The sequence below is a fragment of the Manacus candei genome, unplaced genomic scaffold, assembly GCF_025592945.1.
Source record: "Manacus candei isolate 608988 ecotype Guabito, Panama unplaced genomic scaffold, ASM2559294v1 h1tg000129l, whole genome shotgun sequence".
Lineage (NCBI taxonomy): Eukaryota > Metazoa > Chordata > Aves > Passeriformes > Pipridae > Manacus > Manacus candei.
The window spans coordinates 646714-670725 of NW_026138177.1; the positions used below are offsets into that span (position 1 = coordinate 646714).

General features: G+C 50.8%; 1 protein-coding gene across 6 annotated transcripts in view; it reads right to left on the bottom strand.

Annotated features, from left to right (window-relative positions):
* Nucleotides 1-15745: 15745 nt before the first annotated feature.
* Nucleotides 15746-24012, bottom strand: part of LOC127462517 (zinc finger protein 436-like) — a 37998-nt gene continuing 29731 nt past the window's right edge. Inside the window, exons 2-4 of one of the 6 annotated variants that reach the window (XM_051771170.1) lie at nt 17781-18290; nt 17382-17463; nt 15746-17193 (exon numbers count right to left, since the gene is read on the bottom strand). In XM_051771170.1, the coding sequence (XP_051627130.1) occupies nt 16439-17193; nt 17382-17463; nt 17781-18023 (1080 nt within the window). In that variant the 5' untranslated portion in view covers nt 18024-18290 and the 3' untranslated portion in view covers nt 15746-16438. Of the gene's footprint in view, nt 17194-17381; nt 17464-17780; nt 18291-20523; nt 21860-22219; nt 22813-24012 lie in introns of those variants that run through there. The other 5 variants (XM_051771175.1, XM_051771173.1, XM_051771174.1 and 2 more) reach the window with 5 other exon arrangements.

Genomic DNA, 24012 nt, shown 5'->3' on the forward strand with positions numbered 1-24012 from the left:
TTCCCCCAGAGAGTGGTTGGGCACTGAACAGGCTCCCCAGGGCAGTGGGCACAGCACCAAGGCTGACAGAGCTCCGGAAGTGTTTGGATGACACTCTCAGGCTCATGGTGTGATCCTTGGGGATGGTCCCGTGCAGGGCTAAGGGTTGGACTGGAGGATCCTTGTGGGTCCCTTCCAACTCATCCTATTCTGTGATTCTGTGATTATCAACCCTGTGTTCAGCACAAATCCAAAACACAGCCCTGCACTGGCCACGGGGAAGAAATTTAACTCTACTCTACCTGAAACCAGCACACCCTTTAGGGACTCTCACAGAAACATCCCACAGTCCATTTTCCACCTGGAACCAGTGACCTTGATTTCCTGCTTCCCCAGCCCCAGGGGTGGTCTCCTTGTCTGCTCATTCCTCCGCACTCTCCTTTCAGTGATGGCATCTTAACGAGAGAAGCCCCTGGGAATAATTTACTTGTAAGTCTTCAATTCTTTTGTGGTTAATTAGACAGATCTCAGAAGTGCATTCAAAGTGAATATCTTGTATTAATAAAATAATGAGAAAAGATGTCTTTTTGTGGTCTGTTTACTTTTTTCCTGGTTTTACATTGATATCAGCAATCCTTAGTCGATATTGATCCCAAGCACCTCCTAATTCAGTCTGAATAGATAAGAAAATCAAGACCCTTTATGTCTGAAAATCCATCAGACTTCATCCCTATCCCCACCCCACTGTGGAAAGTATTACAGAAGCATGGTTTATAGAAAGAGGACATGAGAGAGATGCTATAGCTCTGGTCCCACGGTAAGAGAAAACTATTAGAAGGTCACTGTATCTGAGAAAGTGTATACGTGACAGAAGAATAGGATAAAGCGGAAGGGAAAGCAGAGCAAATAGCAAACAAGTAAACATAAGAAGGTTAAAGAAACAGCATTTGAGCAAATATAACTTAGGTAATTAGAAGCCAATGATGAGCTTAGCTTTTGTAATATGTATGAAGCTAATTAGTAACCTTTATAAGCACAGAGCCTGCAGCAATATAGTTGAATAAGTTATTGATCAATTCTGTTGTCTAAAAGTGTCTTTATCCCGTCGTCTGCAACAAATGGTGACCCCGACTTCTCGACTTAAATAGGAATTTAAAGAGGACTTCTCGATTTAAAGAAACGGGGGAATCACCTTTGAGATGGCATGGTGTCGTAGCCTAAGCAGCGAGGCTGGTCAAAAAGTTGGAATAAAGGTGCAACTTCGGACCCGGAGCGTTGTAGAGTCAAGCTCTGCCATACGTGCTGCTGGACCCTGAAAGGCTGCAACAGCGCTGAAATAGGTGATTTCTTTGTGAAATGATGATTTCTTTGTGGTTTTGGATTTTGAAGATAATTCTAATAACACAAGGACATCCTAGTATCGCTGTTGGGCCCAGAGAAAACATTTGGGTGACATTTGCCAACCAAACAGGTCAATTGGACTTCTGTTTAAGTTTAGCTTCAGCATCAGATCCCTTTCAAACGTGTCTGATTGGTATTCCTTACCTTGATACAAATGATTTTGCAGGATGGGTTAGATCTAATCATAACAAAACCAAGGTGGAATTAGCCTGCAATGTAACAAAAGAATGCACAAATGGTACCAAAGTTATGACATCTCTTTTGTTAGTGGCTAATCTAAACAGGACCATGATAGATAGCCCTAGTGAGTTACAATTGTTTGGAACTGTGTATGGAAATGACTCTTGTTTTAGACTCAATATGAATAAGGAAAGGACCTTTCTACAATGGCAACAAACGATTGGGAATGTATCCACCACGAACATAACAGCACAGAACCCTCCATACGATAACATAACCTGGTGCCAAGGCTATGTCAAAAATGTGTCAGTCAATGTGACAAAGCCAAAATATTTACCACCTGGTTATTTCTTGATTTGTGGTAATAGAGCATGGTCTGGCATTCCTAAATACCCCATTGGTGGACCATGTCACATGGGAAAATTGACCATGTTCACACCCACTATGAGACAAATAACGCAGTTGAAAAGGAAAAATATTCGGAACAAACGAGACACTGAATTCGATAAATATTGTAAATCAGTAGAAAACCAACCCATTGAATTTTGGACGCCTACGGCAAACTTCTTTGCATCCATATTTGCCCCCACTGGAGCAAAAAAGAGCCTCAAAAATTCTAGGAGAATTGGCTCATGACTTTGATGAAATAAGACATGCTGTTTTACAGAACAGAGCAGCTATAGATTTTCTGTTTTTGGTTCAGGGGCATGGATGTGAGGAATTTGAAGGTATGTGTTGTATGAATCTTTCTGATCACTCTCAGTCCATCTAGCAAAAACTAAAAGAAATGCAAGGTCATTTGAATGACTTTGAAATCCAAAAGGATCCTATTAGGGAATGGTTCACAAAGTTAGGCTTAGGACCATGGCTCGCTGAGGTCATTAAACTATTTCCCTTTTGCTGATATTGCTAGCTGCTTTATGCGTCGTTCCTTTTATTTTTAAGTTTATACAGAACATGTTAACGAAGGCAATGAATGATGTATTTTTAACAATATCTAAAGAAAACTAGGGAAGTGTGGAAAGTATTACAGAAGCATGGTTGATAGAAAGAGGACATGAGAGAGATGCTATAGCTCTGGTCCCACGGTAAGAGAAAACTATTAGAAGGTCACTGTATCTGAGAAAGTGTATACGTGACAGAAGAATAGGATAAAGCGGAAGGGAAAGCAGAGCAAATAGCAAACAAGTAAACATAAGAAGGTTAAAGAAACAGCATTTGCGCAAATATAACTTAGGTAATTAGAAGCCAATGATGAGCTTAGCTTTTGTAATATGTATGAAGCTAATTAGTAACCTTTATAAGCACAGAGCCTGCAGCAATATAGTTGAATAAGTTATTGATCAATTCTGTTGTCTAAAAGTGTCTTTATCCCGTCGTCCGCAACACCCCACCATTCCCTCATCAAAACCGTGGGACTCAAAGCAGCCTTGGGCAAATCTGAGCTTCCTTCACTGACGGCTGGACCTGCAGGTGTCAGGTCCTTGGCACCAACTCCCACCTGCTTGGCTTGGAGAAAGAGCTGCACGAGACACAGAGGGATGTTCATTTATTGCCAGCAAACAAAACCAAAGGAAAGCACAGCTCAATGAAAGAAGAAACCCTTAATCCCCTGCTGTATATTAAGTCCACATTGCCTCCACTGAAGTCCACTTTGCACAGTAGGTAGTCTTAGACCAATGGTAAACCCCTTCTGTGTCAAGCACAGATCCCAAGATCCTCCCAACACTCCCTGCCCTGGATTCTCTCCATATTTTCCCTTTGCACACAGGGAATCACACACTGAAGTCACAAGTTCCCTCGATCCACAGAGGGAGGAAAAGATAAAGTTAATGAATTTTTTGTGTTGTGCAGAGCTAAATCTGCACTCATCCCAATATTCTGGGCTTACAGAACCTTTATCAAACACATTCTGCAGCATCTGTTCACTGGGCAAACATCTGTGTGGATGGCCAGGCCCAAGGAGTGGTGGGCAATGGAGTTCCATCCAGGGGTGTTCCCAGGGTTCAGCACTGGGCTCAGGGCACTTCAATCTCTTTCTCAGTGATCTGCACAAGGGGATGCAGTGCAACCTCAGGCAGTTCCCAGAGGACACCAAGCTGGGGGGGAGTGTTGATGTACTGGAGGGCAGGAAGGCTCTGCACAGGGATCTGGACAGGTTGGATCCATGGGCAGAGTGAACAGCTTGTAGGTCTGTCCTACCTGCATTGGTGCCCCAGGCTCCCAGCTCTTCGAGGGTGCTCATGGCCTGTCCACAACCACCCGCACTTCAGGCCTAGAGAAAGACTCCACACACCAGCACACACGGGACTGCAGGTGGAGGGGAGGTGGACCAAGCTCTGCAGGAAGTTTTGGGAATCCAGCAGGGGCTGTTTGCTGCAGGGAGGTTTGCAAAGTGAGGGAAGAACAGAATCCATGAACCTGCATGACCTGGCTTTGCCACAGAGATCAGGGAATCTTGACTTGCTTGGCCAGAGGGGATTTTATTAAATGGAATGCCCGGGGATAGAGGAGAAAAAAAAGGAAGGAAATGGATAAATACCAGCTCCTTGCTGAACAGTCTGGCTTACATTCCTTGTCCAGATCTTGAAGAGATGCTTTTAATGTAAGAACATTGAGAAGAAAGAGGGTGAAAAAGGAGGAAAATGATGAAAACAGGGAAGCAAGGCAAGGCAAGGCAAGGCAAGGCAAGGAGAGGCAATCCAAACAAATGGCTCAGTTCTTAGACCTTAGTGAGACAGCTCTCCTCACATATGGGAGCTCATCCCCTGGCTTTCTGTCAGCACACAAAGATCTGGGAGTCTGCCCAAGATCTGAATCATTCACCTTTACATGGTGAGGGGTGAATCCCATTGGAAGTAAACCAGGCTTCTCTCTTCCAGTGAATCCAGTGGCTCTGATGCATCCATGGGGCATTTTAAGCAAGACAGGAAAGCAACAGTTCATGCAAAAGTAACAAGGGTTCTTGACTGTACTAAAAGACAGTTTCATGCAAGCAGTACCAGTGTGTTCTGCAGTTTTCAGTCATCCAGAGAAGAAAGTTGTTCAAAGAGGTTGATCTCCCCACCATACCTGATTTGCCTGAACAGGTCAGGTTTTATAACTTCTGAAAGAGTCACTGATAATTCAACATTCCTGTCCTTGCTGCTCTGTCCCTGGGATTCCTGAGCCCCCACAAATCCAGCCCAGGGCCCGCTCGCTCCCAGCCCAGCCTTGCAACACTCCCCAGTGCCCTGCAAGCTCTGGCAGAGACCCAGCAATGCTCCTGCTGCCCGGGGAGCTGAGCCCTCCCTGTGCATTCCCCACCCTCCCAGAGCACAGGGACTCCCTGCAGGGCACACTGGCAGTGTGGGAGCTACAAGGCAGCAGCTCCTCCATCGCAGGTGCCTCCTAATGAAGCCACAACTCAGCTGAAAAGGGGTTTCAGGAACTCAGGTTGGCCTGGGGAGGGAATGTCCTCTACCAGGTGAGGGCTTGAAGATGCTGCTGTGGCTCTCAGCCAGCGCTAACACCCACTGAGAAGTCTTCTTCAACTCGGAGGTGTTACTGATGAGAACAGCAGGTCAGAAAGCATCAAGTATCCAATTAGCCAAGGGACAAGCACAGGGCATTTTTTCAAGAGGAAAATCTGAATTCACACAACATGTCATCCTAACACTTTTCATGTTTTCCCACAGTATTTGTACCATTTTCCTGTGAGTTTTATCTGTCTCATAGAGGTGTCATTCAAAATTTCCAAGATCAAATTAAAGTTTGCATGAGAGAAAGTCACTATGATTGTTTTCTAATCTATCAACTTCATAATATAAACATACAGAAAATTTAAATATTTCTCTTTAAAACCCAAACAAATCATTGAGATACTCACATTTATTGTAATTCAGTGCTTTAACTCAAAGCAACCATTCTCATGCAGATTATCCACATACCAGCAATCCCTGCTTGTTCCCAAATGTTGTCAAAGATGCAGCCTCCTCTTTTTAATTCTCAGGTGTCTCCATGCTCCAAAGATCTCGCCTGGAGCCCAGAGCAGGCCAGACTTTCACTTATGGACAGGTTGGTGCAATCTCCCCTCAGTACCTGAGGTTCAAGGACTCAGCACCAAAAGCCCCACGGGGCTCATTCAGACAAAGCAAGTCCTAACAAACCACGGCCCTTCCTGTGATTTTCCTCTAGTCTAGACAGTACATTAGGAATGTTGTCCCATGGAATCAGGGGACCATTGTGACACTGCAGGGCCCCAGGGAACTCTTTTGCCCGCGACGAGGGTCAGCACAAGAGACACCGACACCAACTTTGGAGAACGAGTGTGTAATTTTACTGCAGTGCAACGCAGCAAAGAATGACAAAAGGCTGAGCTCAGTAATGCACCTCATTGTTCCTACCAAGAGTGCCTGGAGTGAGTAGAAAAGATCCCTGCCCAGTTGCCCTCATCTGTTCCCCTCAGCCAGGCCCGCACGGCAGCGGGGGAGCCCCGGTCACAGCCAAGGGTTGGAGAACCCCTCCTGGGGAAGGGAAATCCTACCCAGGGCGTCCACTCGTAGGGGAGGGCTCCAGCTCTGCTGGGAGGGGCTCCAGCTTTTCTGGCCTTGGATAAACGAGCTCACAGAGCTACCAGTGTGCAAAACCATCTGGCTCCCTTCTCCTCCTGGGTTCCACCCACAGCCTGGCCAGGGCTTAAGGGGAAAACCCAGGCAGTCAACCTGCCCCATCTGCTGCCAAACAAGGCCACACATCCACTGCCAGGGCCTTGACCACTCTCTAAACACATAAAGACCATATGTTGCTAACAATCATACACATTTTGTAAATGAACAGATACAAGCAGTATTCACTAGTGAGTAGATACTAATACGTCTTACTAATAAGCACACATATTTTGTTGATGAGCAGATACACAACTGTAGTCTTATCACACTACATCTTTTACTCACAAACATACATAGTTTTAGCTAATGAGTGGATACATGGATAAGTACAACATCAGGTTGGAGCTCTAGAAGTCAACTTTACTCAGGGCCTGTTGTTCAGCCTCAGGACTTCAGTGACAGACAGACAGGGATTTATGTTACACACACCGTTTACTCGTTAGATATTCTCCCTTAACACAAATACATTATTTTGCTTTACACACTCCTATCCCAAGTCCTTATTTGGTCCTTTGCGATCTTCTTCCGGGCTCTCTGGTGGGGTTTTTTGGCATCTGGTGCCCCCCAAAGTTGAGGTGTCCCCTTCTTGACCTCAGTTCCAGTGGTCAGTGTTTTTCACTACAAAGACTGTAACATTTGGTTTTGATCTTCTCTGGGTCCACAGAGCTCAGCTGACATCCTGTTTGGTTCATGTACATCCCTGATCCAATTCTCTAGGATTTCTTTCAGATTCTGTTGTTCCTTATTTGGCCATAGTGGAATATTTTGGGCAGTGTTCTATTTCTCATATCAAATCCCCTTTTTCCATGTGATTAAGTTTATTAAGGGAATGAGTCTCTCAGTATCTATATTTCACTTTCTAGCTTAAGGCATTGCCACAGCTACAACACTGAATCATGACGCAAGCTAAAATACAAATGACCCTTATTAGGATTGGAGCTACAAAGAGCTTCTTTAGCCACTCAAAGTCAGATAACCAGGAGGTCAGGGTATTCCAGATTCCTTGAAGACCTAAAGGGGTGCCATTGTGAGCTACCTGATGTAAAATTTGGCTTTGTTTCCGGATTTCCTGGCCATCTGGAGACACTCTCCCACTCTGGTCACTGCACACAGCAGCTGGAGTTATGACAGTGCACACTCCTCCTTGGGATCCTGAAAGAAGGTCTAGGCCATTAAGTTTTTTAAAACAACCTGTGACAAGCCATTCACTTCTCCCTGGAAGGCAGGAATGGCATCTCTTGCATGACTTTCTCTGGATCCTATGGAAGCAGAAATGTTTACTATTGTTTTCTCTATTTCCCTCACTCCCAGCCTGGGTAAAAACCATCTTACAAACCTATGAAATGCAGTTGGTCACTCTGCTGGGGCATTTAAGGTATGTTTTGTGTGCCCCAAAGAGCTTCTTCTCCACAGTCCCAAGGGCGCTTGACCTTTATCAGTTGCTGTTATGTTGGCGACTGAGGCTCCTAAACCACAAAGGCCTTTCCAGCCTCAGGGTAACACTTCATGGGCTTTATTTCCACATCTCCAATTCCACCCTCTTCCTGTGGCTACCAGCCAAGGATGAGTCATTTCCCCTATAGGAAGTGTTTGAGTACATTGTCTATGATTTCCAAAAAACCTGCCATTTCCATTTTCCTGTTCCTTTAGGGGGTTACAGCTTTGTACATAGGCATGATTTTAAGAGATGTTGGTGGGTATTTGCACACTGACTGCCAGGTCTACGTTTTGGTGAAAGGAAGTGCTTACCCAGGAACTAGGAATAATTTCTCCTGGAATTGGGAAGGAATAAATGGTTCGTGGCTTTCCTGTGTTTTATGGTAAATGAGTGCACAAAATAATGGCTTTGAGGCAACACTTGGGTCACATTTGGTACTGAGATATAAATTTTTCTCCCAATTCAAGACCAAATTAACAATTGTCGGGAGAGTGAAACAAGACTGAAGCATTTTGTTTCTGCAATCAATTGGGAACCTCTGTCTGATGACATTCCCAAAGGTACCCGAATCCAGGGATTCTTGGATTCAACAGGATTCCACTCACTTCCCCAACCCGGTTGGTGTGACAAGGAAAAGCCTCTGGCCATCCAGAGAAGGTATCCCCCAAGACCAGGAGATCTTTACACCCCCCCTTTCTGGGCAATTCAGTCACATCCATCTGCCAACATTCACCTGCAGCATTTCTGCATTTTCCATCACCTCTTCCCACTCCACTGGCAGGGTTTGGATTATTTCTCTTGCACACACCACACTGCTGACTCACTGCTTGTACAACTGGGGTCAGTTTTGGACCAAGAACCCACTTGTGCAAATGTTACAGTGCAGAAACAAATAGAAACACAAAACAAGGATCAGTGGAGAAAACAAAGCCAGAGACCAAATTGGGGAACACCAAATAACCCACCCAAAGAGCTGGAAGATCCACACGTCTTAGAGGGACAGGATTCCCCAAAAGAATGCCTTATTGTCCAGTGGGATCTTCCCCCATCCCAGACCAGTCCGGGGATCTGTGCTCTTCTCTAGGAAAGTCCTGGGGCCGGCGTGAAGATCCAGAGACCCCTTGGATCCACGGGAGATCAGGCAGAGGGTCCCATCTGGGGCCAGAAATGGTGCCCAAAAGCAGCAGAAAGCAACTCCTTAACCCCAGCTGGGAGGTGTTAAGAAGCAGGCATTCTTTAGGGCAGCGTGCTGGACACCTGCAGGAGAGTTCTAATCCAGCCTGCTCAGGGACACAGGCAGGGCTTGGGATTACACACACTGATTCCAGAGGCATTGGGTATTCCCCCTTACTGAACACATGTCCATTACTGTGCTTTACACAGTCACACCCCTATTGCAAGTCCCTATTTGGTCATTTGGGGTCTTCTTTGGGGGTCTCTGGTGGGTTTTTCTGTGTCTGGTGCCCCCCCAAGTTGAGGTCTTTGCTTCATGTCCTCAGTTCTGAGCAGGCACTGAACAGTCAATTTATTTCACCACAAAGACTGTACCGTTTGGTTTTGATCTTCTCTGGGTCCACAGAGTTCAGCTTACATCCTCTTTGCTTCATGTACATCCTCGATTAAATCCTCTAAGACTTCTCTAAAGATTTTGTTCTTCCTTATTTGGCCACAGCAGAATATTGTGAGTAATGTTCTATTTCTCCTACCAAAAAGTCCATGGAGGCTCATCCATCTGGAGTCCAGCAGGTCTCGGGGAGGCTCTGGGAGGGATGGAGGCTTGTGGCAGAAGTAATGGAGGAGCAGAGATATTCCTTATCCTTCTTCTGCAATGCTGGCTCGAGAGAGCACCCTGGAGATGGGAACAGCTGCCTTTGCCACTGGAGGATCTTGTCCAGCACTGCTTGGAGGGTCTTGTCCTACAGCACTGTCACAGTTTCCTAAGAGCCTTGGATTGGGCACTGGCAGCTCCCAGACACTTGCTGATGTGCCACTTGCTCCTGGGAATGCCTTCCTTGGGAGCCTGGAAAGGGTTCATGACTTCCAGGCTTTTCCTGGCCATGTCCATCCTCAGGGATGAGCGGGGTCTGCTGATACCCACGGCTCTGAGGGAGCACTGAGACCTGTCCACAGGGCTCCCTCTACCTGGATTCCAGCAATTCTCACAGAGGCCCTTTGGAGGGATGGAGGATCTTGCCAGAAGTAACTGAGTTGTGAAGATATTCCTCATCCTGTTCCTCCACAGCTGGATCGAGACTGAACCCTGGAGATGGGAACAGCTGCCTTGGTTGCTTGAGGATCTTGTCCACCACTGTTTGTAGGGTTGTCCCACATGGCAGCGTCCTGGGAGCCATGGATTGGACATCGGCTCCTCCAGGAAATATTCTGCCCTGCCACTTGCTCCTGGGAACACCTCACTTGGGACCCTGGAAAGGGCTCATGACTTCCAGGCTCTTCCTGGCCATGGGCATCCTCAGGGATCAGCAGGGCCTGCTGGCCCCAAGGGTAGCGGGAGTCCTGTCCACAGGGCTTCCTTGGTCTGGAGTGTGTCAGGGCTCAGGGAGGCTCTGGGAGGGATGGAGGCTCCTGTCAAAAATAACTGAGGTGTGGAGACATTCCTAATCCTGTTCCTCCACAGCCGGATGGAGAGAGCATCCTGGAGATGGGAACAGCTGCCTGTGACATTGAAAGATCTTGGCTAGGACTGCATGGATGGTCTTCCCATATGGCAGCATCCTGGGAGCCATGGACTGGGCATCAGCACCTCCAGAAAGTTTTCTGCTGTGCCACTTGCTCCTGGGAAGGCCTTAGATGGGAGCTTGGAATGGGTTCGTTTCTTCCAGGTTTTTCCTGGCCATAAGAATGAACGGACTCTGCTGATCTCCACAGCTCCAGGGGAACAGGCAGTGCTATCCATGGGGGTTTATCTGTCTGAAACCTGTCAGGTCTCAGGGTGGCTCTGGGAGGGATGGAGGCTCTTGCCCAAACTAATGGAGGTGCAGAGATTTTCCTTATCCTGCTCCTGCAATCTCAGATCAATAGAGCACCCTGGAGTTGGGAACACCTGGGAGACCTGTCCTTGGGGTTCATCCCTGGGGAGTCAGGCAGTTCCCACACAGGCTCTGGGAAGGATGGAGGCTCTTGCCAGAACTAACGGAGGTGCAGAGATATTTGTCCTCCTGGTCCTCCACAGCCAGATCGAGAGAGTGCCCTGGAGATGGGAACAGCTGCCTTTGGCACTGGAGGATCTTGCCAGGACCACACAGAGGGTCTTCTCCTACGGCACCATTGAGGCATCCTGGGAGCCTTGGATCAGGCACTGGAAGCTCCAGGACTTTTCCTTGTGTGCCACTTGCTCCTGGGAACATCTTACTGGAATGGGCTTGTTACTTGCTTTTCCCAGCCATGTGCATCCTCAGGGATTAGCGGAGTCTGCTGATCCCCTCGGTTCCAAGAGACCTGGGTGACCTATCCAGGGGGCCTCTTCCATGTGGATTCTGTGAATTCTTACAGAGACCCTGGGAGGTGTTGCCGGTGTATTTTGGTTCTGAAAAAAATCTCCGGAGCAGTTAATTAGGGGTGAGATAAGAAAGGGTTTATTTGCCAAGGCAATAGGTGATATAGACGCGCGCACCGGCCGTGCCCGAGAGGTTACATTTTATAGCATTATCCATCCAATCCCAGATGTGTCCACCCTTTGGCCCTTCCTCTGGACCGCCCCGGGTCCTCCCCCTGAGAATTGGGTCTGGGGTCTTTTTGGGACCACCTACTTCATCATCTTCAGCTTCATCAGAGTACAAAGGGTATATTGTCACCTAGTTTTTGACCGTACTCTGTGGTTTAGGCCCTGATACGCTGTTCTCCAAACAGTCTAGGCCTTTACCTTGACAAAAGACTAAACACTGCTACTGGATTCGGGGGTAGGTTGATATAGAAGGCATAGAATGGGGTAAAAGGGTTAGGGAATGTATAAACAAGGGAAAGGAACAAGGGACAGAGGGGTTTCTGCTTTTAAAACCTACCTATAAAATTTACAAGTCTTATAACTATTAGAAAAATAAAAAAGCATTAGGGGCTTAAGGCATCAGAGGCATGGAGGCTCTTGCCAGTTCTGGAGGTGTTCCTTATCCTGCCCCTCCACAGGCAGATCAAGATAGCACCATGGAGTTGGGAACACCTACCTTTGGCACTGGTGGCTCTGGAGCACTTGCTGCTGTGCCACCTGCCCCTGGGAATCCATTAATGGAATGGGCTGAGCTCCCACTGTGACTGGATTAGTGGGGTCTGCAGATAACCACTGCTCCAAGGGAACAGAGTCTTATCCATGGAGGCTCTGGGAAGGATGCAGGCTCCTGCCAGGAGCAACGGAGGTGCAGAGATATTCCTTATCCTGCTCCTCCACAGCCGGATCGAGAGAGAGCCTGGGGATGGGAACACTTCTCTTTGCCATTGGAGGATCTTGTCCAGCACCATGCAGAAGGTCTTCCCATATGGCAGCATCCTGGGAGCCCTGGATTGGGCACCAACACTTGCTACTTTGCCACTTGATCCTGGGAATGCCTTACTGGAACAGGCTTGTTGCTTTCAGTCTCTTCCTGACCATGTGCATCCTCAGGGATGAGTGGGGTCTGCTGATATAAAATATAAAATAAGATCCTTAATTTCCAGGAGCTACAAGCTGTAATCACACTCAAGACATTTGTCATTTTTTGGTTTTGCAAAAGCTTGGGAAACTTTTCCCTTTTATACTTTTCCCTTCTAACTCATCTCTTTCCTTTCCCTTCCTCTACTCAGAAGACTTTTCCTATGGTTTATTCTTGTACAGACTCTCTGATCCTTCCACAGGACTTTATAGAGATGTAGCTGCAAAAAATTGCAAAAAATAGATATTTTTGGATTTTGATTTAGACTATGTTCAGATGATGAAACACGTATTTTACATTATCCTGAACTGGAAATTTGTTACATAATTATAAGAAAATATATTAAGAAAGGTTTGAATAGCATAATTTAAAAAAAGGTTCATTACCTGTCCAATTGCCATAAAGTAAATATGTATTTGTCATCTAAAGAGGAAAAAAGCTTTTTTCCCCCTTTTGATTTGACACACACATTTGGACTTTTTTCTTGTATCAAATGAAACAGAAAGAATATGTTATTACAGCTTTATTATTTCCTAAGTGTGCTACAGACCACCACTGAACTGTGCCAACATTCCTGCAGGCTGGATAAACTCAATGTAGATTTGCATCAAGAACTATAAATCATTAACCATCCTCATGCCCTGAGGTGGAGCCCTGACTCCAGCAATGCCTTCTCCTGACAGGTTCTCCATGTGTACAGGCATCCTCCCTCCCCAGAGGTGTTCCAAGTTCCCCTCTCCCACTCCCCTCCATCTATCCATGGAATACTGACAATCCAGAATGGTTTATACACTGGGATGTGTTTTTTCCTTTGGTAGATCTGTGGCAACCCAGAACTTGCTCAACCTCTTGTGCCCTGTTCAAGTGGGCATCTGTCCCTTTTCTTCCTGCAATAATCCAACCAAACTACTTTGTTACTCCTCCAAGTAATTACCGGAAGCTTTTACTGTATTTTCCCATTATGTATCTATTTTATAAAACCCAAGGTTAATAAGTACCATTAAAAAAATAATAAAAAATGACAGACGTGTAGAAATCAAAGCCCTGCATCCTGCTCAGCATACCTGATTCCTCCTCTCCACTGACTGTCAGGAACAGGAGACTCCCATATTGCAGGGTCTCATCTGTAGATACTGGATTAAGGACTCACAACTTTTTAAGAAAAGCAACATTATAATCTCACAGTTCTGGAAAGGTTTTGTTATCAGCTGGGTTTAAAAGCAAAGCCCTGTTGCCAGGACCAATTAATGCAGGACGGTGCTATAATGCCAAAGGTTATTTCTGTTGCTGCTTTTGTTACACTCTGTAATAACTTCTGTAGAGATCAGTGCTGGCAACAAGAATTCCAACAGTATACACTTGTTTCATTTTTCAGACTTTGCATTTCAAGAATGGTGAATTTTTCTTGGAAACTTTGAAACGGTTGTAACAAACTGCCTCAGAGATTTTATTTTATTCATTTCTAAGGCAGAATTTTCAAACATATCCTTTGGGTATGCAAATAGTTGAATGAGTTTAATGATTTTTATTTACAATTGTACATTTGCCCTGATTAATATCCTAATTTATATTTTGCTAACTATGAGTTCTTTTGGTGTTGCCTTCTGTAAAAAATGGCTTTTCACTATTTTTTAAAAAATATAACCCATAAGCATAAAGATGATCTCCGAAAGTGTTACAACCTTTTAAATCCACTTCTTCCCACAGAAGCACAGCATGCAAATATTACATCCAAAGATACTGATATTTACACCAGAAAGTTTTGACTTGATGAGAGTTCTACATAGTAATGAACAGAGGACTGGGTTTATGTGTCATATAACTGTGGTGACCATGAACATATGTTCTTAGCTTTCATTTATTGTCCCCATTTATAACTGCCTGCCTTCCCTTCATGCGGAACACAGGCCTGTATTTTGCATGGTCATTCTTTTTTTACTTTGCAGTGTAGAGTAGGGGTAGAAGACCTTTTGGAGCCCAATAGTTTGATCCCCATTCAATTTGTTTATAGGTGCATAGAAATCAGGAGCTGGACTCAATGATGTTGAAGGGCCCCTCCCAACTCAGCACATTCCATGAAGTCCAGCTGTCCACCCAGCACTGCCCCAGGAACCCCCAAACCACTGAACCGTGTCCCTCATCACCAGATCCAGATGCCTCTGGAACACCTCCAGGGATGGGGACTCCACCTGGGCGACCTATTCCAGCGCCCGACAACCCTGTCGGTGAAAACAGCTATTCCAATCTCTGACCTGGATCTGCCCGGCCTCGGCCCGAGGTCGTTGGGTCCTCCCAGCGCTGGCTCCTTCCCAGCAGCCGCCTGAGGAGAAGGCGGCTCACGGCTCCCTGTGCCCCCCGGCCGGCCCCGCTCAGCTCCGGATGGGGAGGGAACATTTCCTGCTATGGTTCCAGTCACTCCCAGCTACTCCCAGTTGCCTCCAACATGCTGCCGGGTGCTCCCAGTATGATCCCCGTTGCCCCACTTCTGGTCCCGCTGGATCCAGTCCGGGTCTCGGTGTATCTCGGTGTTCCCCATCCCCCCACCCCGGTGTCACCCCCTTTTCTCTCCCCACAGAGCTCCTGAGCCGGCGGCGGCCACAGCCCCTCCCCAGAGCCTGAGGCCCAACCTGGACCCTGCCCCACTCCCCGAGGATTTTGGGGGGGCTCATGTGTCCCCCCTCCCCTGTTGTCACTCTGCCTCCACCCAGCTGCTCCCAGTGATCCCAGTAAAGCTTCCTAGTTCTCCCCAGTCCTGGTTATTGGGGGGCACTGGGGGAGCGGCTTGGGGGAATCCCAAGGGTTGGAGCCGAGTTTGGGGGGGGCAGAACCGGCCCTGGGATGGATCGAGAATGGGGACCCCCTGTGTCCCCCTGTGTCAACCCACTCTGGAGGGGCTTTGGGAGGGCACCTGCCCCTCAATAGGCACCCAGCTCACCCCAAAAGGTGCTGGGACCTCCCCAAAACCTCCTCACAGCCCCCCAAGGACCCCCAAACACACTCAAAGCCCACTCAGGACCCCACCTAACCCCTTTTTTGGAGGGGCTTCTCTGGGCACTGGTGGTGCTGGGAGCCCCCCTGGCTGTGGGCAAGGAGCTCTCGGGTGAGCGGGTGGTGGGAAGGGGGGGACGGTGGGAAAAGGGGGGTCAGAGGGGATAAAGGGGTGGTGGGACCCCCAACTGAGTGGGAGGGGAGTGGGACCCCCCAAAAGTGGAGGGGGAGGGACACTGAGGTTTGGGGGGTGATGGGAAATGGGTGGGAGAGGTCAGAAGAGTGGGGAAAGGGGAGGGTGGGATCCTCAAACTGAGCATGAGGGGGCTGGGGAGTGGGAGGATGATGTGGAAGGGGTGGGAGAGGCAGAAAAAATGGGGGTTGGGACCCCCAAAGTGATCCTGGGGGGGTTGGGGATTGAGGGGACCATGGAAAAGTGGAAGGAACAGGGAGAAGGGTGGAAAAGGGGGGGTGGTCTGGCGGGTCCAACGGTCCCATGGGGGTCTTTGGGAACAGGGGGGCTGGCAAAGGGGGATGGCCCCCCTGAGCTCCCAACTTACTGTGGGGTGCTGGGGGCTGCTGGATCCAATCTCAGCCTTGGATTATGCCAACAGTTTCAGTTTAGAGGAATTACAGAGGTGTGACTGAACGACTTTTGTCCCCCAGGTTTTAATGATGGCAAATCAGATCTATTGATAGAAATGAATTATTTAGGGTTACAAATGATCAGACAAAAGATCTTCATCAGAATTATTTACTGCACAACAGAGACACTAAAACAACCAGTAGTACAGGATAAGACAGTGCTCTACACTAAAGCAAGAGTTGAAGCAATTCTACTAAAGCTGATACAAAAGCAATAATTATTAATTAGAGATGTATGGAACTCCTCTAGACCAACACTGGTGGGGAGATCTCTGCTCTCAAGCTTCAGGAGTGACCTTGGGGGGGTCCCCAGCCAAGGCAGGAATCTCCACACACATCCTCAGGAAGGGTTCTGTTGGAAGAAGCTGCCCCTGCGAAAGGGACTGGCCCTTTCTGGTAGAAAGGGATGGATTGACAGTCACTGGACTCCAGGGGCTGCCTCACCATCAGGGGGTTCATTCTGGGTGGAAACAGCAGCTGACACTCCTCCTGCAGTCGGGGCACTCGCAGGGCTTCCCTTACTGATGGGTCTGTTGGTGTGAGGTCAAGGTAGAGCTCCTGGTGAAGCTCTTCCCACACTCCCCACACTTGTAGGGCCTCTCCCCGCTGTGGATGCGCCGGTGCCTGATGAGGGTGGAGTTGCGGTTGAAGCTCTTCCCACAGTCGGTGCAGTGGAAGGGCCTCTCCCCTGTGTGTGTCCGCTCATGCCTGAGGACATCTGAGCTGGTCTGAAACCTCTTCCCACATTCCAAGCACTTGTAGGGTCGTTCCCCGGTGTGGATGAGCTGGTGGGCATGGAGGTGGGAGTTGATCCTGAAGCTCTTCCCACATTCCCTACACTGGTAGGGCCGCTCCCCAGTGTGGATGTGCTGGTGTCGGATGAGGTCAGTGCTGTCCCTGAAGTTCTTCCCACATTCCACACACTTGTAGCGCCATTCTCCAGTGTGGGTGTGCTGGTGTCGGATCAGGTGGTCTCTCTTGCTGAAGCTCTTCCCACATTCTAAGCACCTGAAGGGCTTCTCCCTGCTGGGAGGCTGCTCAGGGACCACCAGTTTGGAGCTCTGGCTCACGCTCTCGTCACCTTCCTGGCACAGGCTGGCTCTTTCCTCCTCAGAGCACTCTGGGCTGGCTTTGGAGACCCTCCTCCTGGGGTACCTTCGTGGCTTTCCCTCCCCGCTGCCTTCCTGCGCCGTGGAGCCCTTCAAAACAGCCTCTCCCACCAGGCTCTGCCGGGGGGATTTGTCCTCCGGGCTCTCCGTCCTCAGCTCGGGGCCTGGGGCAGGAGGGAAGAAGGACAGGGAGGGGATTTGCCTCCGGCCCAGAGGGAAGGCCAAGGACATCCCCCCAACTCCGGCCCCGGCAGGACGGCGGCGGCAGCGGGGTTGTCCTGCAGCCGGGGGCGATGCTCAGCTGGGAGATACAGGACAAGACAGGGCAAAGGGGCACTGACTTCCTCCTCACCTGCCTGGGGGTCCTGGGGCATCTTCCTCTTCCTCACAGCCTCCTCTTCCATTCGGCCAAGCTTTGTGAAGGAGAAATCCTGCTGAGGGGGGAAAACAAGGGCTGAGCGCATTGGCTTGGGGGTTCCTCCTGCCCAAGTCCATCTCTAGATGTTACCGGGCATCCTGTGACCACAAGAACCTCCAAAACACCAAGATTCAGCCCAGAATAACCCAAACCACCCAGATTCAGGCAAAAAGCCCCTCAGAAATAGCAAGACCCCCGTCCCCCCAAACTGCAAAACCTTGAGATTCGGTTAAAAAATACTCCAAAACTCTCCCAGAAGTTCCCCCTCTCTGGTCTGTCCCCTCTGGGATTCAGAGGGTCTCCCCTCTCTGGGATGCTGGGGGTCCCACTTACAGATGCTGGGAGTGTTGGGGGTCCCAAGGGTTCCTTCTCCTCTGACTCTCGCCTTTGGGGTGCCACGTTCCCAGACATTCCCTCTCTCCAGGTTCTCCACTCTGCTGTCCCGAGGATCCCAGGGGTCCCCACTGTCCAGGTTTCCCCTTCTCCACACCCCATTTCAGGCTCCCAGGGGTCCCAGGGCTCCTCTCTCTCCGTGCTCCCCCCTCCAGGCTGCCGGGGGTCCCCCAGCTCCACCATCGCCCCGCTCTGCCCTCCACACTCGGCAGCTCCCGGGCTCCACACCCACCCCTGGCACTCCTGGGGGGCCCCAAACCCGCTGTGTCCCCCCCGCCGGCACCGGGCTGACAATGGAGCCGGCGGGGCCTGACCCAGCAACACCAACCCCCACCATGGGGGGGACCCGCATCCCCCCACCCACCGCCGGGGCTTTGCCCCCAGCCCAGCCTGGCACCCTGTAGTGGTTTGGACCTTGTTTTCCCCCAGAGGCTAAGAAAAGTGGTAGACCTCAAGGGGTGGAAACCCCTGGAAGTTTTGAAGTTCTGCCCAATGGGCGCTCCTGCAAAAATGTCAACATCCCACAACCTCACCGGAAGAGATGAGTTGTAGTTTTTGGTTGTTGAGGAGAGGTGGCCATGTTGTGAGCCACGAGGAAGGGGCTCTGAGCCCCTTGGGCCCTCTGGGGCCCCCCAGCCCCTGGTGGGGGGGGGGGGACTGCAAAGACCTGGAACAGTGCTAGAGTGGACTAAGTGTTTTGTAGTATGCTGGGAGATGTTTTCTCCATGGGCGCAGAGCAGCAGCCAGCACTGACCAGAGAAACGGTGGCAGAGAGCCAGAGATAAGACCTGAACCAGAGGAGCAGCAGAAGACATGCAGCACCAGAGGAAGGACTCTTGGAAGGAGAGCCGAGGAAAAAAAGAGAGCCAGCAGCTGAGAGACAGAGTTCCGGGGGTAAGACTGTACCAGCCCCCCAAAACTCCTTTGAGATCCCTCTGAGAAGAGAGGGAGATGGACTCCTATTAAGGAGAAGAGTTTTAGACATGCAGACCCAGAGAGAGAGGAGCTAAGAAGCTCAAAAGTCGTCCCGGAGCTGGACCGGGATGGCCAGAGGAATGCGGGGGGAGTTGACCTTGGCTCCCCCCCCTTGCACTGCTGCCACGGTGGCAGCCTGAGAGACAGGGCACAGAGGCCCTGCAAGGAGCTGAGTCTCCTGGAGATACCAGACCGTCACGAAGCCCCCTGTGCTCGTGATATGGCGTGGTGAAACGACCCTGTCTGGGGTTACGAAGCCCACGGAAGACCCCTTGGTTGGAGGTGATGGGGTCGAGGGAGCTTGGATACCTCCCTCGTGAGTGCTGGCAGAAATCCAGCTATCAGCTGCTACATGCATGTGAAGAAGACAGACTGCTGACTCAGAAGATGCTGCTGTTCAGAGACTGAAAGGGATCTGTCCTTCTTTCCCTCCTGGACTTTTATTTGGAGGAGAGAAGAGATCTGATCCATTGCAAATACTATATGTCATGGTAGAGATAGCTGTGATCGTGTGTATAATGTGATATGGTATTTATTTGTACAGTCATTGTAATATATTCCCTTTCCCCCACTTTGAGTCTGGTGTGTTTTGTCTGGAAAAACCCATCTCACATTAGGTTGAGATGTGGGAGGGGGAATGGAGCTAGGGAATTGGATTTTGGGGCTATCTCAAACCATGACACACCCCCAAAAAACACCTCCTGCTCTCCGCCAAGAGCCCCCAAGGGCACAGCCCTGCACAAGGCCTGGCTGTGCCCAAGGCAACCCAACAGCCCCACAGGTGGGGGACACCAGAGGCTGCCCCAGGGCAATGAGAGCAGGGAGTGGATCGGGCCCCCTGACACGTGGGCAGGCTCTGGGCTCAGCCTGACCAGGGACAATTTGGCACCAACAGCACGGCCCCGACCGCTGCCCCGGTACAGGGGGCCCGAGCTCTTCCCTCTCCAGGCTCTTGGGGCTCTCACAGCTCTCCCCTCTCTCCAGCCTCCCCTGCCCTCCAGGGATCAAGGCATGGGGACACCAAGGCACCCCCACAGCAATCCCGCTCCCGCTCTCCCCCCTCCCCTTAGTCCCCCTCTCCTGTCACCGGAACAGAGAGATTTCTCTGAACAATTTTTCCTGCACTCTGTAGGCCTTGCTTGCCATGGAAGTGACAAGCGTGTATTGTTTATACTTATAGACTGTGTGAAAATATGTGATGTTTATACTTGTTAGCTGTGTGTCTAATTATAAGGTTTGAGAACATATGTTTATAGAAAGAAAACCTTGAGAAACTGAAGATAATGAAACACCTGCAAATTTAGTAAAACCCTAAAAGCAGATTAATTAGAAAGAGGTTTCTATGCCAGGGATGATTTCAGATCGCGTGGACAGAACATCAGGTCCAATGAACTGGGGACATGAGACGCGTGCACAGACTGAGCTATCCAATCATCTTGTTGTAAGCATGTGCCCCAAACAAACTAAACTGTATAAAAGTTAACTGATTTAAATAATAAATTTGACATATTGCCAATCCTAAGGGTCTGTGAGCAATCTGTTCATGCCTCTCCATCAATACTCTCCCACCCCTTTCCCATCAGTCCCCCAAACCCCGCTCCCCCCAGCTCCCTTTGGGGGTGACCCACTGCCCCTCGTGCTCCCTTTGGGGGTCCCACCCTCTCTTTTCGTTCTCTCGCCCCTTTCCCATCGTGGCTGCTCTGCTCACCTGACAGTGGCAGGAAGGGCAGGGACAGAGGCGGAGCAGCAACAGCAACAGCAGGAGAAGAATCACTCCCCCATCCCATGGCTTCCTGGGAAGAGGGAACTCATCCCAAATATCCTGGGGGGGAACGCACGGGGGGTCGGGACATACTTGGGCTGCCAGCACAGATTTCCCTGCAAAGTCTACAGTGAGTCAAGCCCTGGAGAGCAGATTGTGCCCCATGGGTGGGATTGCAGAGGGTCCCTCAGGTCCCCAGAGTGAATCAGCAACCGGGAATATACACAAAGACCCCCCCGAAGATTTCTGGGGGAGTGTCCTGTAGGGAGGGGATGGTGTCACCCCACGAGGGTGGGACTGGTGAAACAGAGCAGGGATTTTTAGATGCTGAATCCTGCTCTGAGAAGGAGTTCACAGATCCCACTCTGAGGAATGCTGCATTTAGGTTAAAATGACAGAGACAGAGAACATGTGTTATGAGATTAGTTAAGGGAGAGAAGGTACCAGGCTCCGAGAGGCCTGTTTGTCCTTGGTATGCTCTATTCTAATGAAAGATAACAAAATGGTTGGCCTAGTAGTCATAAATTAGATAGGATGGACATTTGGGGGAGGTGTGAAGAGCTGAGTTAAAGGGGTTTTTAGTAAGACTTTCGCACATAGTCAGGAAGAGTTAAAAAGTTCATGACGATGAGGAACAGAGAAACGACCCTCAGGAGGCTGAAGAAACAGGAACGACCCCCAGAAACCTCCACAAAAGGATGGCTCTGCCTCAAGCTCCACCTGAACCCCACCTAATATCAATATTATAACTAGGTGTTGTAATTTTAATGAATATTCACCTAAAATATTGCAATCCCTCACCAAGACTGTATAAATTGCATACCTTTTCACTGAAAATTTAGAGCTATTTTGCCCAGCGCAAACTGGTAGCTCTTCAACGTTGCACAGAATAAATACCCTTGCTGCTTAAAGATCAAATTTTGTCTCTGAGCAGTTGTTTTATGCCGGTTTTGGCATCACTGGCAAGTGTGAGGCTGCTCCAGGTGTCTGGAAGAGGCCTCATGCTCTGCTCAGCTTGGCAGCTCTGCTGCCACAGGCTGTGCCCGACCCTGTCCCTGCAATGTCCCTGGTTGTCCCCTCACCCATGTCCCTGTCCCTTGGCTCTCTCTCTGCCAGCTCAGTGTGGGGCACACGGGCTGGGGGTCCCTCCTGTGCCCCCTGGGCAGCTGGCGTTGGCTGGGGGGATGTGAGGGTTGGGCCTGCTCAGCACAGCCCCGGCCTCGTGCCCAGCACCTCTTTCCTGCCCCACACAAGAGCTTCCCGGCCCCCCCAGGGCTCCCCTGCTGCTGCCTCTGCTCCTGGCCCTGCCTTTGCTGCTCCCTTGGCTGGGGCAGCAGCTGCAGGGGGGGATGGAGCAGCTTCAGCTCCATGGCACTTCCTGGGGGGAGCTCAGCCCGGGGGGACGGGCAGGGACCTGATGGGGATGGACAGGATGGGGATGGACAGGGGCCCAGCAGGGACAGCCAGGGCCTGCAGGGGAAGGCACAGGGACAACCTGGCCCCCCACACTGCCAGGGCTGTCTCTGTTCCTCCTTGCAGGCTCCGTGGCCAGGCACAGTTTGTGTTCCTGGGTGCCCACCATCTCAGCACTTGGAGCCGCTCAAATCAGCGCCCGCAGCTCTGCAGCAAAGCCCCAGCTCACCTGGCACACAGGGGATGGACACAGCACCTGCTCGGGGATGGGCACTCACAGTGTTGCCTGTTCCCCACCACGGGGTTGTCCTTCCTCAGCAGCACCTCTGCCTCGCAGTTATTCTCAAGGTCACTTCAGGGCCAGCTCTGGACACCTGAGCCCCCCCAGTGCCCTCCCAGTACAGCCCACTGTGCTCCTGTCACAGGGTGCCAGGTGATCCCTCTTTGGGAGGGGTTGGAAGGGATTTGAGGGGGGGCTGGGGGAGATTTGGGGGGATCTGGGAGGGTTGGATGAGGATTTGGGGGGTTTTGTGGAGCTTTGGGTGCATCTGGGGGAGTTAAAAGGGGTCTTGGGGGGTCAAAGGGATCTGTGGGGGGAGGGGATTAAAGAGAAAAGGGGGGTTGGGGGACATTTGGGGGGGGTTAATGGGGCCTGGGAGGAGAGAGGAGGGGCAGCACCACAAGCAGGTGAGTCCTGAGACCCCCCTGGTGTCCCCAAGACCCTCTGGGTGTCCCTAATTCCCCCCTTGACACCCTGAGACCCCCCTAGTGTTTCCAATGTCCCCAGGGCCTCCCCATGGCCCTAATTCCCCCCTTGACAGTCCCAATTCACTGTCCCCAAACCCCTTGCCACTGTCCCCACTGTCCCCAAACCCCATCCCTGATGACTCCAGCCCTCCATCTCACCCCAGGAGCCCCCCTGGACACTCTGACCTCAAACCCCCCCCCTGCTCACAGAAAGGTCAAGGGCATCTGGGGACACTTTGGGGACAGTTGGGGGGCTTTGGGGGGCACTGGGTGATTACTGGGGGATACTGGGACATACTGGGGGGAAGCAGGGGGCACTAAGAGGGACTGGGGGATTTCTGAGGGATGCTGAGAGGGCACTGGGAAAGACTGGGGAGTTACTGGGGGAGTACCAGGACACACGAGGGGATACTGGGAGGTTACTGGGCCATACTGGGGGTTACTGGGTGCTCACTGGAGCATACTGGGGGGCAGTGGGAGGTCACTGGGACACACTAGCTGGTCACTGAGGGGGTTACTGGGCCGTACTGAGGGTCACTGGGAGGTCACTGGGCTATACTGGGGACACTGGGATCCCCTTACCCGGATGTGGTACATCTCCCCCCCAGACTTTACGGGGCACCCTCAGGACCCCTCCCCTGGGGGCTTGGAGATTCCCTGAACCCCACTGCTGGGCTTTAGGGGACCCTCGGGGCCCCCTCCCTGTGGGGTCTCTGTGTGCTGAGTGTTGAGGGTCTCTGGGGTTCGGGGGGGGCATTGGGATCCCCTTTCCCTGGGGTCGGTCCGCCGGGCCGGCAGAGGCGCTTGGCAGGAAAGGTAATGGCGGACCGCGCGGAGCCTCATGGGAGTTGCAGTTCCCTCATGACTACTCCGCCCGCGCGCCTGCGCAGTGCAGCCAGGGCGTTGGCAAGGCCCCCCCGAGTGGGTTCCAGGCCCCGCGCTCTGACCTTCGGGAACCCCCGAACCCCTCAGCTAAACTCTCCCGAGCCCTCCAGCCTTTCCACCCACAGCCGCGCTCCCCGCAGCACCGAGGGGATACCCAGAGCCCCGCTCTCCCGCAGCCTCCGCCAGCTCTCACAGCGCAGCCGCAAGCACCGCCGCCATCTTTTCCCGGCAGCCAACACGGCGCTCTGCGCGCGCAACGCCTTCAGAAACCCCGGCGCAGCGAATCAGTACGCGGCCACGCCCTCCGCCTGCCCGCCCACTCTGCTGCGCGGGGCACCACGGGAGTTGTAGTCCTTAAAGGGCCCTTTCCACCCTTCTCCCTGTTCCTCC